Source organism: Sapajus apella, unplaced genomic scaffold (assembly GCF_009761245.1).
Source record: "Sapajus apella isolate SASKATOON/1434 unplaced genomic scaffold, GSC_monkey_1.0 scaffold3, whole genome shotgun sequence".
In the NCBI taxonomy this organism is placed as follows: domain Eukaryota; kingdom Metazoa; phylum Chordata; class Mammalia; order Primates; family Cebidae; genus Sapajus; species Sapajus apella.
Window position 1 is genome coordinate 19,638,246 of NW_022436943.1, and position 14,538 is coordinate 19,652,783.

General features: G+C 41.4%; 1 protein-coding gene across 2 annotated transcripts in view; it reads left to right on the plus strand.

The window, feature by feature from the left end:
• MRPS28 (mitochondrial ribosomal protein S28) overlaps positions 1-14,538 on the plus strand; it is a 163,083-nt gene that overhangs the window by 116,351 nt on the left and 32,194 nt on the right. The window contains exon 3 of one of the 2 annotated variants that reach the window (XM_032250644.1): positions 11,279-11,712. The exons of the other annotated variant lie outside the window; for it this stretch is intronic. Coding sequence (XP_032106535.1) covers positions 11,279-11,351 — 73 coding nt within the window. The 3' untranslated portion in view covers positions 11,352-11,712. Of the gene's footprint in view, positions 1-11,278; positions 11,713-14,538 lie in introns of those variants that run through there. 2 annotated transcript variants of the gene reach the window in all.

The window sequence follows — 14,538 nt, forward strand, 5'->3', positions numbered from 1 at the left end:
AAGGAGGTAGGAAAGGAAAATTCTACAAAAAATGTGTCTTATTTTAAGTTCTCATACCAGCACTCTGCATGTGGGAGATGGAAAACAAGATTTTGAACACAGGTTCTCAGCTTCCAGGTAAGCAACTGTACGAATCCTGAAATTGTCCTGTGAACAGATGAAATCTTTAGAAACCAAAAAGTGGCTCAGATTACTACCATTTTCTTCACAAAATTGCCTCTCTGAAAAAACAATCCAACTGTTTTACCATACTCTATAAGTCTCAAATCATTATGGTTTGGGAAAAATGCACATGAGACTATGATAGCAATAATTACTTCAAATGAATGAATAAAAGAAAGCAAGTTACTGTGTTTTTTCCAGGCAACACTTAAAGGCAGAATCTTTCATTTTAGATGCAGTAAATACCACAGAAGCCAGTAGATAAAGAGGATGTCCCAACTCTCAAAACCATACCAAAAGGAGTGGGAATTCCACTCAGGCAGGCAGCTGAGACAAGGATTGTGGGTCAATGCTACCATCTTTATTGGTTGGAAATAATGCTATGTCTGAGGTATGCTGCTGCACAACTGTCTTTTAGGTATATTTAGCAATGCCCAATATACTAGTAAATTTTTAAAATAGAGCCACAAAATGGATGACAATTTAAGGTAATAGCCTATAATTTTGTCTACAAAAAAAAATCTGGTCCATTAGTCATTTCAATCTTTGTTAACACCTCTCTTTTTCCCACTCAGCCTCTGGTATGGGTCTTAAAAAAATATGAAAGGACTAATGGACCAGAAAAAGTCCTGGAAAATCTATCAAGTGCGTAGTCTTATCAGCCTCCACGTAATCTAATGTACATGTCACTTGATAGGTGTGGATGCAAGAACTAGAAGAACCAGAGAAGGCATTATTCCACAAAGAGCAAGAAAGAGAGTGATGATAAAGTTGGATCCTCCGGTACACCAGAGATAAAGTCTTACTGATGAGAGGCGAATTAATGTTAACATGGCTCTCTCCTAATGATTCTCTAAGATTGTCTCGGGAGGTAGGAAGTTAGTCACAGCTGTTTGCAATGTAGACTGGATGACCACTTGAGAAGAGGCTGTAAGGTTCAAGAAGACTCTGCAAAAGTTCCATGGTTATTAACGGGAAATGGACACAGTAACTAAGAACTCTAGATAAGGAGATCAGGCTTGCTCATCCTTCCAGGACCCTTGGATATATTTTGGCTTTGTTCCTTCCCCGCTGCCCCAAGACAGAGACCACCTTCTGCTTTCATATCCAGACAGCTCCAAGTCAAGGCCCAGGAAAGTGAGGCCCAGAGAAAGCAAGGCACTCTCTCGCCCACCTCTATAACGGCCTGTTTGTCAAGTTTATTTCCTATTCCAGTGCTGTCTTCCTCCACATGAAAGACAGAGACTCTTCACAGAAGTGTGGCCCTGTCCTGGGGCCTGAACAGGGCATGCCTGTTAGAACAAAACACTGCGGTCTTCACATCTATTAAAGAAGACAGAGACATGGGCTCATTTCCTTATACCCTCCCAATGCCATGACTCACTCACAGTGTCCTGCCTCTCTCTACCTTCCACCACAGAATCTCTGTGCAGTCAGTTTATACTTGGCATTAGTGAATGTGCCAAGTCGCCACATACCTTCATGCTGTTTCTACTGCTGTCACCTCCCTCCTTATCATCTCTCCATCTATCTAAATTCTACACAAAATGCTTTCCCTAGAATAGACCAGATTGTGTTATAAAATCATTGTGAGAGTATATAGAAAAGATAACCTACTATTTTCTCTAATGAAACTTGGCTGATAGTTATTAGAGAGAGTTTTCTGAAGGACACTGTAAACCCCCGATTAATCAGGGAGATTTCAGTTCCTAGGGAATATGTAAAATGTCTACACAACCAAATGTTGCCTATAAAACCCTAAAATACATTACGTAGTCTCCTGGCCCCAGAACATTTCCTGTTTTTTAAAATGGAGAATACTGACAGGATTTAAAGTTTTCCTTGATGACTCAGGGCCACCATTATGAAAAACAATTTCGTAATGATGTGATTTCCCAGGAATTATTAAGGTGGGAAGAGCTGCTAGTTCCTACCCAGTGGTCCCAGACCATTTGTGCTCTTTGAATTTTTTAACTTGTTACCTATAGCCCCTTTGTTATCAGCTGATAGTTTTAACTTATGCTAATATGCTTACTTCTGGTAATTTCCTGCTTGTCTAACAGGTTGCTCTTGATCTAATTGTGGGAGCTTTATGCCTATGTACAAAATGACCATCGGTAACTATCCTTCTTTAGTTCTTTGGTTTGCTTTAAATATTTTTCCATCTCTATTCTCTAAATTGTGGTCTTTATTGATGTCCTTTTCTGCTTCTAATTTATAAGCCTGTTTTACAGTCACTGGAAGAGGCTTTGAGGACAATTTTGTAGAATTGTAGAACAATGCATGAGTTTTGGGATATCTGTTTTCTATTTCACAGCCTTTGTCCCTTATTTTCAGAACCACAGCTGTGTCTCATGTCAAAGGTTGTTAATTTTATTTCATTCTATTTATTTAAAATTAAAGGTTTTAGAAAAGAAGATAAAACTGCCGGGCATGGTGGCTCATGCCTATAATCCAAGCACTTTGGAGGCCAAGGTGGGCGGATCACCTGAGGTCGGGAGTTCAAGACCAGCCTGACCAACAAGGTGAAACCCCGTCTTTGTTTTAAGAAAAAGCTTTTTTTTTTTTTTTTTTAAAGTAAGTAATATCTTTTTTAATTAAAAAAAAAGATAAAACAAGAAAATTGATATTTTTAAAGCAACTTTAAAGAGTGTCCTGATACAATCTCCTAGACCTTAAGTATCTAAGTAAATAAATAGGCAAATGGATATGAATTAATCAATTACTTCCGCTTTGAAACCAATTCACATACTTTGTAGATTAATCTCTTAGGGAGTCATTGTATATGTTCTTAGTAAACTGTCAACGATGGGGATTGAGTTTACTCATTTTTGTATCTTCTTTTGTGCCAGCACATTATCAAAAACATAGAGAATTCTCATCAAGCCGGGCGCGGTGGCTCAAGCCTGTAATCCCAGCACTTTGGGAGGCCGAGGCGGGTGGATCACGAGGTCAAGAGATCGAGACCATCCTGGTCAACATGGTGAAACCCCGTCTCTACTAAAAATACAAAAAATTAGCTGGGCATGGTGGTGCGTGCCTGTAATCCCAGCTACTCAGGAGGCTGAGGCAGGAGAATTGCCTGAACCCAGGAGGCGGAGGTTGCGGTGAGCCGAGATCGCACCATTGCACTCCAGCCTGGGTAACAAGAGCGAAACTCCGTCTCAAAAAAAAAAAAGAGAATACTCATCAATATTTGTTGAATGTATTTAGTTGATTCAGTGGCTATCATTTTACAAGATCTTCTGTTAACAGAGAAAGAGAAAATGTTCTGCAAACTCTGATCCCCAAGGAAGGAAGCAGACATTTTTAGCAACGAGATTGGTACAAATAATCTCCTGGATTTCCTTCCCTTTCACGCCTCCTTTTCCACACCCCCTTCACCCCACCCCTCATCTCTGCCATCCCACAACCCCGCAAGCTTTCTGCCTAAGCGATGTTTCACTACGTTTTGTTTTAGAGACTTAACAGAAATGAAAAGATCATGCTATGTGAAAAGATTTTACACGTCCAGATTTCAAGTTTTCACCTGAGTCTAGTGAAGCTTCTAGAAAAGAGCCGGTAATTTTCTAGAAAAGAGCCAGTTGCTGGGCCCATGTCTTCATGACTAGCATTTTGCTGGCCTATGGGGCAGGGACAGGGGAAGTGACTGTGTATGACTTTAAAGGATGTCTCATTATTTCATGTTAACTGGGCTCTCTTCTCTGTTGGCACAAACCTTGGAGTGTTCACCATATTCATTGCAAGCAGGGAAGAATCCCTTGAGTCTAAAGGCTGTGGAAAGTTTGAGGAAACTGAAGAGGGGAGGGCCCAGAATTCTATTCTCATTTTGAGGATTCTGGTTGTTTCATGAATTAATGTCCATTGCTTTCCTGCTCCTGAGTACTTTTCCTTCCATCACTTCTAGATATTGTTTACCCAAGTGTTGACAGGCAGCTTTTTTCTCAAGGGTACTGGAAAGATGGTTACATTGAAGCTAAGCATTTGGCTGTCTGTTCAGTACCACAAAAAGCACACGAGGAATGCCTCTTAATCAAATTTGTTCTCACAAAGAGATAATCTCTGCTCCTTGGTTTGAGAACCACTCATATGCCCCATTGTCATAGCAAATGATGGCTTGTTAAAACTTTTCTCTGTGTATATATACAAAACAGTGTCACTCAAACACAGTAAGTATCACACTGTCCACACAGTAAAACCTTCATTAGTTCCATCTGTGTTTCTTCTAGCCTAAGTGCCACAGATTAAACTGTAATATGACTGGTGAAGTCATTCTACTATTTACCTAAAGAAGAAAACACAAGCAATGCAAGCTATGAAAGAAGCTCAGCTAGACTAGAGTTCTACCGTGGGTCAGGCTTCTTATACATACTCTTGTGGGGAAGTTGTAGGGAGTTACTCATTTACTTACCTACTAGTACTTCAGAACAGAGGGGCAGGATTGTTCTGTGCCGTGTTAATTCCAAGTTGTAGTTCAAATGAAACAGCAACAACAATAGAAGCATTTTTGAGAGCACATGTACAGTTTATTGGCACTGATAAAAGATGTTTGCTGCATCCTACTCATTTTTCTGGCCTCAGCTTCCACTTTATGAGCCTGATTCCCCAGGAGGTAGATTGAGTGACCCACAGCACACCCTGTTCTTGTGAACTTGAAAGTGGCTTTAAGTATAAGGTCATAACTTCTGGATGGGTATTCTGGCCCCATCAAATTTATAATTTTTTTTCCCCAGTAGGAATAGTGTTCAAAAATAATTTTGTTTTTGGCAAAGGCAGTTATCTCCTCTCTTGATTTAAACCTATTACCCTTATTAGAGTGATACAGAAAGTAGAAAAGCATGCAATTCTCTACCTTAGGTTTATTAACTCTATGTCTCTGATATTTACTGGTTAATTCTTTAGTATTGATGACCTCTGGTGAATAATTTTTCAGTAACCTTTCAAAAATTATTTTCTAAAAGGTACCGAAAAGTATTATCCATTTTTTAAAATGTTATTTTCTTACAGTACTTTTAGGGTGTTTTGGTGTATAAAAACCAGGAAAAATATATAAATGCTATTTTTATATCTTAGAGTGGGCACCTTTTAAATAATGAGTAAATGACTGGTAAGATAATTTTTATCCCCCTTCATATAGTCTACTTTTAAATTAATTTTATTTAGTGACTTAAAATCTTAACTTATTTACAATTTATGTCCTAATTTCAGTATAAAATGAAGCAGCTTGTAAAATTACTACCTTGGATTAAATAAATGCTGGGTCAAAGTTTTATTTATTCACTAGAATTCCTTCTACCTGGCTCCTTTGGGACTCTAGTAATCTGGATATATAAGCATCCAAATATTCCAGAACACCTGTCTCTAGCTGATCTGCTGTTATTATGGCCTCACAGTGTGTAGCCTATACCTGGAAATGCAGCTTCCAGTTGACCTCTGTCTCCCCATCTCTCTTATCCCACTTCCTGCCTCCATGTCTTTCAAGCCCCAGTGTAGATAAACAAGATTTCCTGATAGGCAGGAATCTTTAATGGGCATTTCCATCATAGTCGTCTTTAAAGGAAAGAAGTAGAATACACAGCAAACAGTAATTTTCTAAGCAGGCATTATATTTTCAACTTTTCTTATAAATTGGACTTCTTTTCAGTTTTTCCTGGTCTTCTCATTTGATTTGGTGCATGTTTTAATATTCTCAAAATAGCTTGTCTTGAAATCTTGCTGTCAGTTTTGTATAGCACCCAGAAGGAGAATGGTACCTTTCTGAAATGCCAAATAACTTGGTGTTATATTGTCACAAACAGAACATTTATTGGGAGAAAAGTATTACCACAGTTAAATACTCTCCAGATGCCTGCTTTGCCACCAGGGTATAAACAGATAGTTTCCAATCTGTATTTACTTCTGCAAACTGCAAGCAGTAAGAAATATTATATAAGCAAGAATTTAAAGACCCTCACTTTTTTTTTTTTTTTTTTTTTTATTTTTTTTTTTTTTGAGACGGAGTTTCACTTATGCTACCCAGGCTGGAGTGCAATGGCGCGATCTCGGCTCACCGCAACCTCCGCTCCCGGGTTCAGGCAATTCTCCTGCCCCAGCCTCCTGAGTCGCTGGGATTACAGGCACGTGCCACCATGCCCAGCTAATTTTTTGTATTTTAGTAGAGACAGGGTTTCACCACGTTGACCAGGATGGTCTCCATCTCTTGACCTTGTGATCCACCCTCCTCGGCCTCCCAAAGTGCTGGGATTACAGGCGTGAGCCACCGCGCCCGGCAGATCCTCACTTTTAACTGTGGACAACCAGTATTTTTGCCCTGTTTAGAGTGACTAAGAGGGATGACAACCTGGCCTGTCATCCCTGGAAACTCTGTTGATTGGCTGGACGGCCTGGAAGTTTGCCCAGACTGCTTTGTGGAACTTGCCATCCCTGGACACATGCCTTGTTCCCCAGAGGCTTAGAGAAAAAAATGAAAAATAAGAAACAAATGGAAAAGCTTAAACATTTCAATTAGCAGAATCCACTATGGGCATCATCTCTGATCATGTCTAGATTCTATCAATCCTTTGAACAAGAGCATCCCACTTGAACCTTCCAGGGGCTTCTTGAAAGTCAATGTGGGCATAACATTCCAGTGGGCACTCTTCTCCTCTCAGGACCAGGACAGGCGTGAACACAACTAGCACAGCACCTGACCTCACAGAACTTATAGTTCAGTGGGAAAACATATTATACACCCTCAAAAGGAAATAGGTATGTATAAATGCAGTAAGTTTCCAAAAGAAATTGTTCTGTCTGCATGAGAATATGACTGAGTTACTTGGTTTAGATTGCAGGATTCAGGGAAAGCCTTTGCAAAGAGGTGTTTGGCAAATTGGGGAGGGGTAGGGAGAGGGGGTAGCATCTAGACAGAGGGCTTGTCAGACGTGAAGACCCAAAGGTGTGTGAGAGCGTGTCCAGTTAAAGGGACCGGGGAAAAAAATAAGCAGAAAAACATCAATGTGCAGAATCGTCAGGATTATCATGCAACTAATATTTTTTTCAGAAGGTCAACAATGATGATGTTTACAGATTTGACAACTTTGAAACCACATCTTTGAAGATAATGAACAAATTTTAAATTTAACAATTAATGCAACAAAATTATCACTTGGTTAGAGATGATCTAAAAATATTTCCAGCTGGGCACGGTAGCTCATGCCTGTAATCCCAGCACTTGGGAGGCCAAAGTGGGCAGATCACCTGAGGTCAGGAGTTTGAGACCAGCCTGGCCAACATGTGAAACCCCATCTCTATTAAAAAGAAAAAAAATTAGCCAGACATGATGGTATGTAGCTGTCATCCCAGCTACTCAGGAGGCTGAAGCAGGAGAATCGCTTGAACCCAGGAGACAGATGCTGCAGGGAGCCAAGATTATGCCACTCCAGCCTGGGTGACACAGCAAGATTCCCTCTCAAGAAAAAATAAAAATATTTCTGTGGGTTGTATCAATCAGGCATTGAGTTCAACTGCATGTAACAGAAAACCCAACAACAGTGGGTCATGCCACAGAGGGGCTTCTTTATTTCACACCACTATGAACTAACCAGTGGCTGGTTGTTTAGTGGCTCAAGATCCCTTTGACTCTCTGGACCTTTTAGGTGAGTGTAGCAAAAAGCATTTCCACCCATAGAATAGGCTCAAAAACCCTGGGTTGCAAAAACACCTAATTGCCCATCCAATATCCAACCTCCCCTTTTCCCTTATTTATAGAACCCAGTTTTGATAATCAGCTTTAAAAAAACTCCCCACAGGGAATCGTGCCTGTAATCTCAGAGCTTTGGGAGGCCAAGACCAGAGGATCACTTGAGCCCGGGAGTTGGAGGTTGCAGTGAGCTGTGTTGGCACCGCTGTGCTCCAGCATGGGTAACAGAACAAAACTCTGTCCCTAAAACTGCACTCCTGCATGGGCAACAGAATGAAACCCTGTCTCTAAAATTTATTTATGCATTTATGTATGTATGTATGTATTTATTTTTGAGACAGTGTCTTAATCTGTTGCCTAGGCCGAAGTGCAATGGTGGGATCTTGGCTCACTGCAACCTTTGCCTCCTGGGTTCAAGTGATCCTCCTGCCTCAGCCTCCCAAGTAGCTGGGATTACAGGTGTGTACCACCTCGCCTGGCTAATTTTTGTATTTTTTAGTAGAGAAGGGCTTTTGCCATGTTGGACAGGCTGGTCTTCAACTCCTGGCCTCAAGTAATCTACCCTCCTTGACCTCACAAAGTGCTGGGATTATAGGCGTGAGCCACTGTGCCTAACTTGTTTCTAATTTTTTTAAATTTTAATAACAAATAAATTTTAACAATATCCCCATCTTCTCTGATAACCTGGAATGGCCATGTGACACTGTTCTGGCCAATAAAATATATGAGAAGTCTGCTGGCTGGCAAGTGCTAGGGTTTTCTGTTCTGACATACACATTACTCCTATGTTTTGTGTCCTGCCCTTGCCTGGAAAGTTGAGGACAGTGACTGGAGCCAGAGTAGCCATGCTGCAGTAAAGACTTTGGGGCATGTGTTCATCATCCTCTAAGGCTCTGAAAGTCTAGAGGAGTCAGTTGCATTGTTAACTGGACTCAAATCAAAATGAATCTTGTCCTTGTGAGGAACAGGTTCCAATTACATTCAAGTCGTGGAAGTTGTATGATTCAAAATAGAGTCACCTATGTCAAACTGTGGCCATTGGGGTCAGAGAAGGCCATGAAGGGAGGGCTCTCACATATGATTTGTCTGACTACAGGAGCTATCACAAGAAATTTTTTTCAAACTGCAGCTAGCAGCACAAGGAGAGAGAGCCACTTATATAAGAACATTTGCCTGTTTTAAAAATTGTCTCACAAGCCCAATCAAAAAACGATAAGGATGGCACGTACCTGTAAACTCAGCACTTTGGGAGGCTGAGGCGGGCAGATCACCTGAGGTCAGGAGTTCGAGACCAGCCTGGCCAACATGGCGAAACCCTGCCTGTAATAAAAATACACACACACACAAATTAGCTGGGCATGGTGGCATATGCTTGTAATCCTAGCTATTTGGGAGGCTGATGCAGGAGAATTGCTTGAACCTGGGAGGCGGAGGTTGCAGTGAGCTGAGATCATGCCACTGCACTCCAGCCTGGTGAAAGAGTGAGACTCTGTCTCAATAAAAAAAACCAAAACAAACAAAGGAAAACTTACATGCACCTAACTACAACTCCAAGGTTACAAGTCCTACCTAGCAACTACTGACATTCACCAATCAGAACCCACCAGCTCTTGTAAGACACCGCTAGTGCCAATAAGCTTTCTTTCAAAACAGCTTGTGTAAACCTCCTCTTTCCCCCATGAATCCTAATCGGTTCCTTTGTTTTCTGGACATATCAGAAGCCACTCTGATCTGTATGTATGTATGTCCCGGACTGCAGTCCTACTTCTTGCCTATTATTCCCAAATAAAACTTGTATACTTAGAGATTCATTTTCCATATTTTTCCTGTTGACAATGTTTTACACAGGTTTGTTTGCTTTAGGGTAATGTTCTGTTTCATAAAGCTGGAGCATCTGACCCGTTCTTTTCCCCTGTTGAAAGGCAGACAGTCATGTGTTAGCTTCTGCAGTCTGCCTTCTGTAGCTTTGGAGTAAAAGAAAACCAAGAAATAAACTTCCTAAATGATTTAAACAATCCAAGATGTAGGCCATTTTCAGGTCATTTATTGTACTTGTCATTTTAGAATTTGAGATCAGCTTTGTGCCTCAGTATTTTCTGAGATCTTTGTTTAATTGCATATCCTGGGTTCAGCTTGAGGAGCCAAGGAAATGGTTGGGTCTGAGTGGTGGGAAGCATGAAAAGCGCCTAGCTGGAACAGGCATCTGGAATACCATGACTCACATCCTTTACGTTTTTTTTAAATTTTTTGAGACTAAGTCTGGCTGTATTACCTGAGGTAGACTGTGGTGGTGCGATCTCGGCTCACTGCAACCTCCACCTCCCAGGCTCAAGCCATCCTCCTACCTCAGCCTCCCAAGTAGCTAGGACTATAGGTGCATACCACCATGCCCAGCTATATTTTTTGTAGAGATGGGGTTTTGCCATGTTGCCCAGGCTGGTCTCAAACTTGTGAGATCAAGCCATCCGCCCGCCTCGGCCTCCCAAAAGTGCTGTGATTACAGATGTAAGCCACCACGCGCAGCATGACTCACATCTTTGTGTCCTCATATATCATTTCAGCCACGTCAGGGTTGACAGTTCTGTGTCGGTTTTGGTGTATTTTGTGCAATGACCCCTGTACACATACCCTATGTGGTGGCCAGCCCACATGACGATTCCGATTGTCTGCACTTCCTGCCATTCCCATTCTTGTGTAGTCCCTTCCCACATTTCACTGGGGTGGGTCTATAAGTCCAATAGCATAAATACTATCGGTGAGGTCAAAAAAGACATGTGGCTTCTGCCTTGTTCTCTCTTGGATCATTGGTTCTTTGAGAAGCTAGCTGCCACACAGTAAGAACACTCAAACAACTCTATGGAGAGGCCTTTGTGACAGTAAATAAGGCCTATTGCCAACAGCCAGCGAGGAAGCTGCCACATGTGGGCTCTCTTAGAAGCAGATCCCCCAGCCACAGTCATGCCCTCAGGTGATGGAATCTTGGGTTGATGTCCTGACTGCAACATCACGAGGGACCCTGATACAGAGTTTCTCAGCTGCTCCGGCATCCAGGCTCACAGAAATTGTGCAGGAATTATTGTGATTTTAAGCCACTAAATTCTGGGGTGATTTATTTTTTTCCTGCAGCAATGGATAACTAATACAGCATGTATTTTTGTTTTCTATACTGGGTCACCACAGATACTAGGAGGGTTTGGCTTTGCCAAAGCATATGCATAGATCCGAAAATTAATACTCCTGGGAATAATCTTTGACCCACGGGAAGGGAACTGATGACTCCATGGACCTGCTTCCTATCTTTAAAGAGAACAATTCTGGAAGGCATTAAACGGGCTTCTCAGGTGGTCCCGGTGGAATCAAGCCCTTGCTTCCTGCAGTAGTGCATTTCCCTGCCTTGCCATCTCACTCTCCCTGCTCTCCCTCTGTCCTCTGTCCTAGGACCACCTCCAAAATTATCTATCTGTACACAAGTGCTGGCATCAGGCTCTTCCTTCAGAGAAAACCAAGCTAAGACAATAAGAATGTGACAAAATGCCTGCAAGAAGGAAGAAAGGAGAATGTGAATATTGGACATAATGGATGAGAGCAGCAGGCTGAGCCGAGCTTAAGTGAAATATACAAATAAGAAGCTCATTTTATTGGAGGACTTCTTTAGCAGTGTGATGATAAATTATTTTTTCTTTTTCTTCTCTTTTAAATAAAATGTGAGTGTTTTACGTGGTGTCAGCTTTGAAAGTTTCCTAATTAGGCGTTTACATGCCAGGACACTTTCTCCTGCCATTAATAAGGAATAAAATAGCTTCTGAGAAAAAAGGTAAATTGTGCATATATTACTCCTCCATTCTCAAAAAAAAAAAAAAAAAAAAAAGAAAGCTCATTCTCCATTATTGCCAAGTTCAGACACAGTTGAGAAGTTGTCGAGGGCTTTGGTGTCCCCAAAGAGAGTGTCCCTACCTGCCAGCCTGCCAGCTGGTCTGCTAGAATAGTGAGGGCTCACTGGAGGAATAGTTTCTTAAGGAGAAGGAATTAAAACTTCTTTTACTGTGTTGGGGCATTGTTGGTCTCTGCCCACATAAAATAGTCTCATATAAGGAATGTTTTAGGAGGAACATCGGAAAGAGTCATTTCAATTTCACACCAGCCGTGGAGCTCCAGGAGAGTGAGAGACCTAGGCAGCTCTTTTAACAGGTATTTTGGGGTTTTTGGGGGTCTCTTATTGATGAAAGGAATTGTCATTATACACTAGATTTTCTTTTTCTTAATTCAAATAGTTACCTTGCATTAGCCTAATTATATTAACCATTTGAAATCTGAAGTCTTAAGGTGATGCCACCTTAAAGTCAGGTGACATCAAAAATTAAGGGAGCTATAATGGCTGTTTCCTTTGGCTATGATGCCATTCTTGACCTGCCTGAGATGGTTGACAAGGGGAAGGTGGAAAGATTCAGTCCAAGTCCAAGTTCAAGTTCATTTCCCACAGACTGAAACCCAGGCTTACATAGCATCCAGTTACTTTTTGTAGCCTCCAGATGCCCTGACAAGTTCAAATTCAGAGATGTGGTGAAGATAAAAATCTATTCTGGTCATGGGCACTATTTTACGATAAATCTGGGCTTCAACATGAGAAGTATAAATGAGGGAAAATCAAGTGGGAACTGGACAGAAATCTGAAACACAACAGAGGGTAGTAGACATTGGAATCACAGGAGCTGAAAACCTAGTGAAAGGCTATAGGTCGTTCATTCAACATTTTGAATACTTACTCTGTGCCTTGTTCTGCACTGCATGTATGAAGATGACAGCACAGACCCTATCCTTAAGGAGATCTACCCACTGAGAAATGTGACTTTGGTTTTTCAATGAAATTTTTAGCCAGTGTCATTTTTGACATTTTTGCCGTGGGATATTTGCAGGCAAAGACCCTCCTTAAAGTCAGAGATGATGTAATCATGACAGTGATAATGAACCCTAGTCCAACCTCTTCTTTTCTTCTAAAATAACTTTCAAGATAATGCAATTGAAAGTTTTTTTGGAAAATGCCTGTCAAATGCCAAGTATCTGGCAAGCTAAGTGCATCTAATAAGAACTCAAGGTCCTTGTTATAGTTTGGATATTTGTTCCCTCCAAAACTCGTCTTAAAATGTGATCCCCAATGTTAGAGGTAAGGTTTGGTAGGAAGTGTTTGGGTCACACATTACCATGGGGAAGTCACCAGGCTTCATGGGGAAGCTTGGTGACTTCTCCATGGTAATGAGTGACTTCTTGCTCTATTAGTTCACACAAAAGCTGGTTGTTTAGAAGAGCCTGGCAGTTCTCTGGCTTTCTCTTCACCACATGACACACCTGTTCCACCTTCACCTTCTGCCATGAGTAAAAGCTTCCTGAGGCCTCACTAGAAGCAGATGCTGATGCCATGATTCGTGTACAGCCTGCAGAATCATGAGTGAAAATAAATCTCTTTTCTTTTTAAATTACCCAGCCTTAAGTATTCTTTTTTTTTTTTTTGAGACAGAGTCTCAGCTTCCTGAGTAGCTGGGACTACAGGTGTGTGCCACCGTGCCCAGCTAATTTTTGTATTTTTTAGGAGAGAGAGGGTTTCACCATGTTGGCCAGGGTGGTCTCAATCTTTTGACCTCGTGATCCACCCACCTCAGCATCCCAAAGTGCTGGGATTACAGGTATGAGCCACCGCACCTGGCCTTAGGTATTCTTTGATAGCAATGCAGAAAACTGACTAATACAGTCCCTGATTCCAACTCAGTTCTTTTCCCTCAAGACACCGAAGCCTACTTTCCTGGGACTTGCTCTCTTTTCCACATCACACAGTCCTTTCCTCACGACCCCCACATTTCCTTGTTCGGGCTGAGGGTAGGGGTGAGAGGGCTGTACTGGAGCTTGCCTGTGAACTGAGCCCCATTGAGAGCTGATCCTTTTGACCAAAGTATCAAAGCAATCCAGCTGTGGATTAAGAAACAGAAGGCTGTGCAGCTTTGGTTTAAAAGTCAGGACATAGAGCTCTTTGAAGAGCTTGAGCTCTTGGAGGAAAAAAAATTGTGTGAAGCAAGTTCCAAAATGTACATACATTGCATTTTGATAAAGGAGGCAGTGATATAAAGTACAGCAACAGATTCTTTAGCAAATATAAGGTGGCATATTTCTCTTAAGGAGTGTTGTCTTCTTCAGCGCAAGTCACCATGGTAGACAAAACACTTTTTTCTACTCCGCTGCTCAAAGCAATTTCCTTTTGGAATTGCCTTTAAAGTTGGCACGGTATTCTTTTGCATATCTCAGGAGAAGGCACTTCATCTTTTGAGAGAGGAATTAATTTTTTGTTAAAGAGTCAAAAGCCATTTAAAGCCCAATATGATGAAAAAAGCTAGTGATCAAGCTGAAAGGGGTTTGTGACTGTAAAGTAATGAGGCTGATGTTGGTGCATGGGCTTATACTGTTTCTGAGGCAATTTCAACAAATGCACCCAAAATGCTTTTTGTACTAAGTTGTATTGCTTTGCTAGGGCTGCCATAACAAAGTGCCGCAAACTGGTTGGCTTAAACAACAGAAATTTATTATCTCACAGTATTGGGGGCATAAAGTCCAAGATCAAGGTATCAGCAAGTTTAGTGTCTCTGGAAGCCTCTCTCCTTGGCTTGCAGATGGCCACCTTCCCACTGTGTCTTCACATGGTTTTTTCTCTGTGT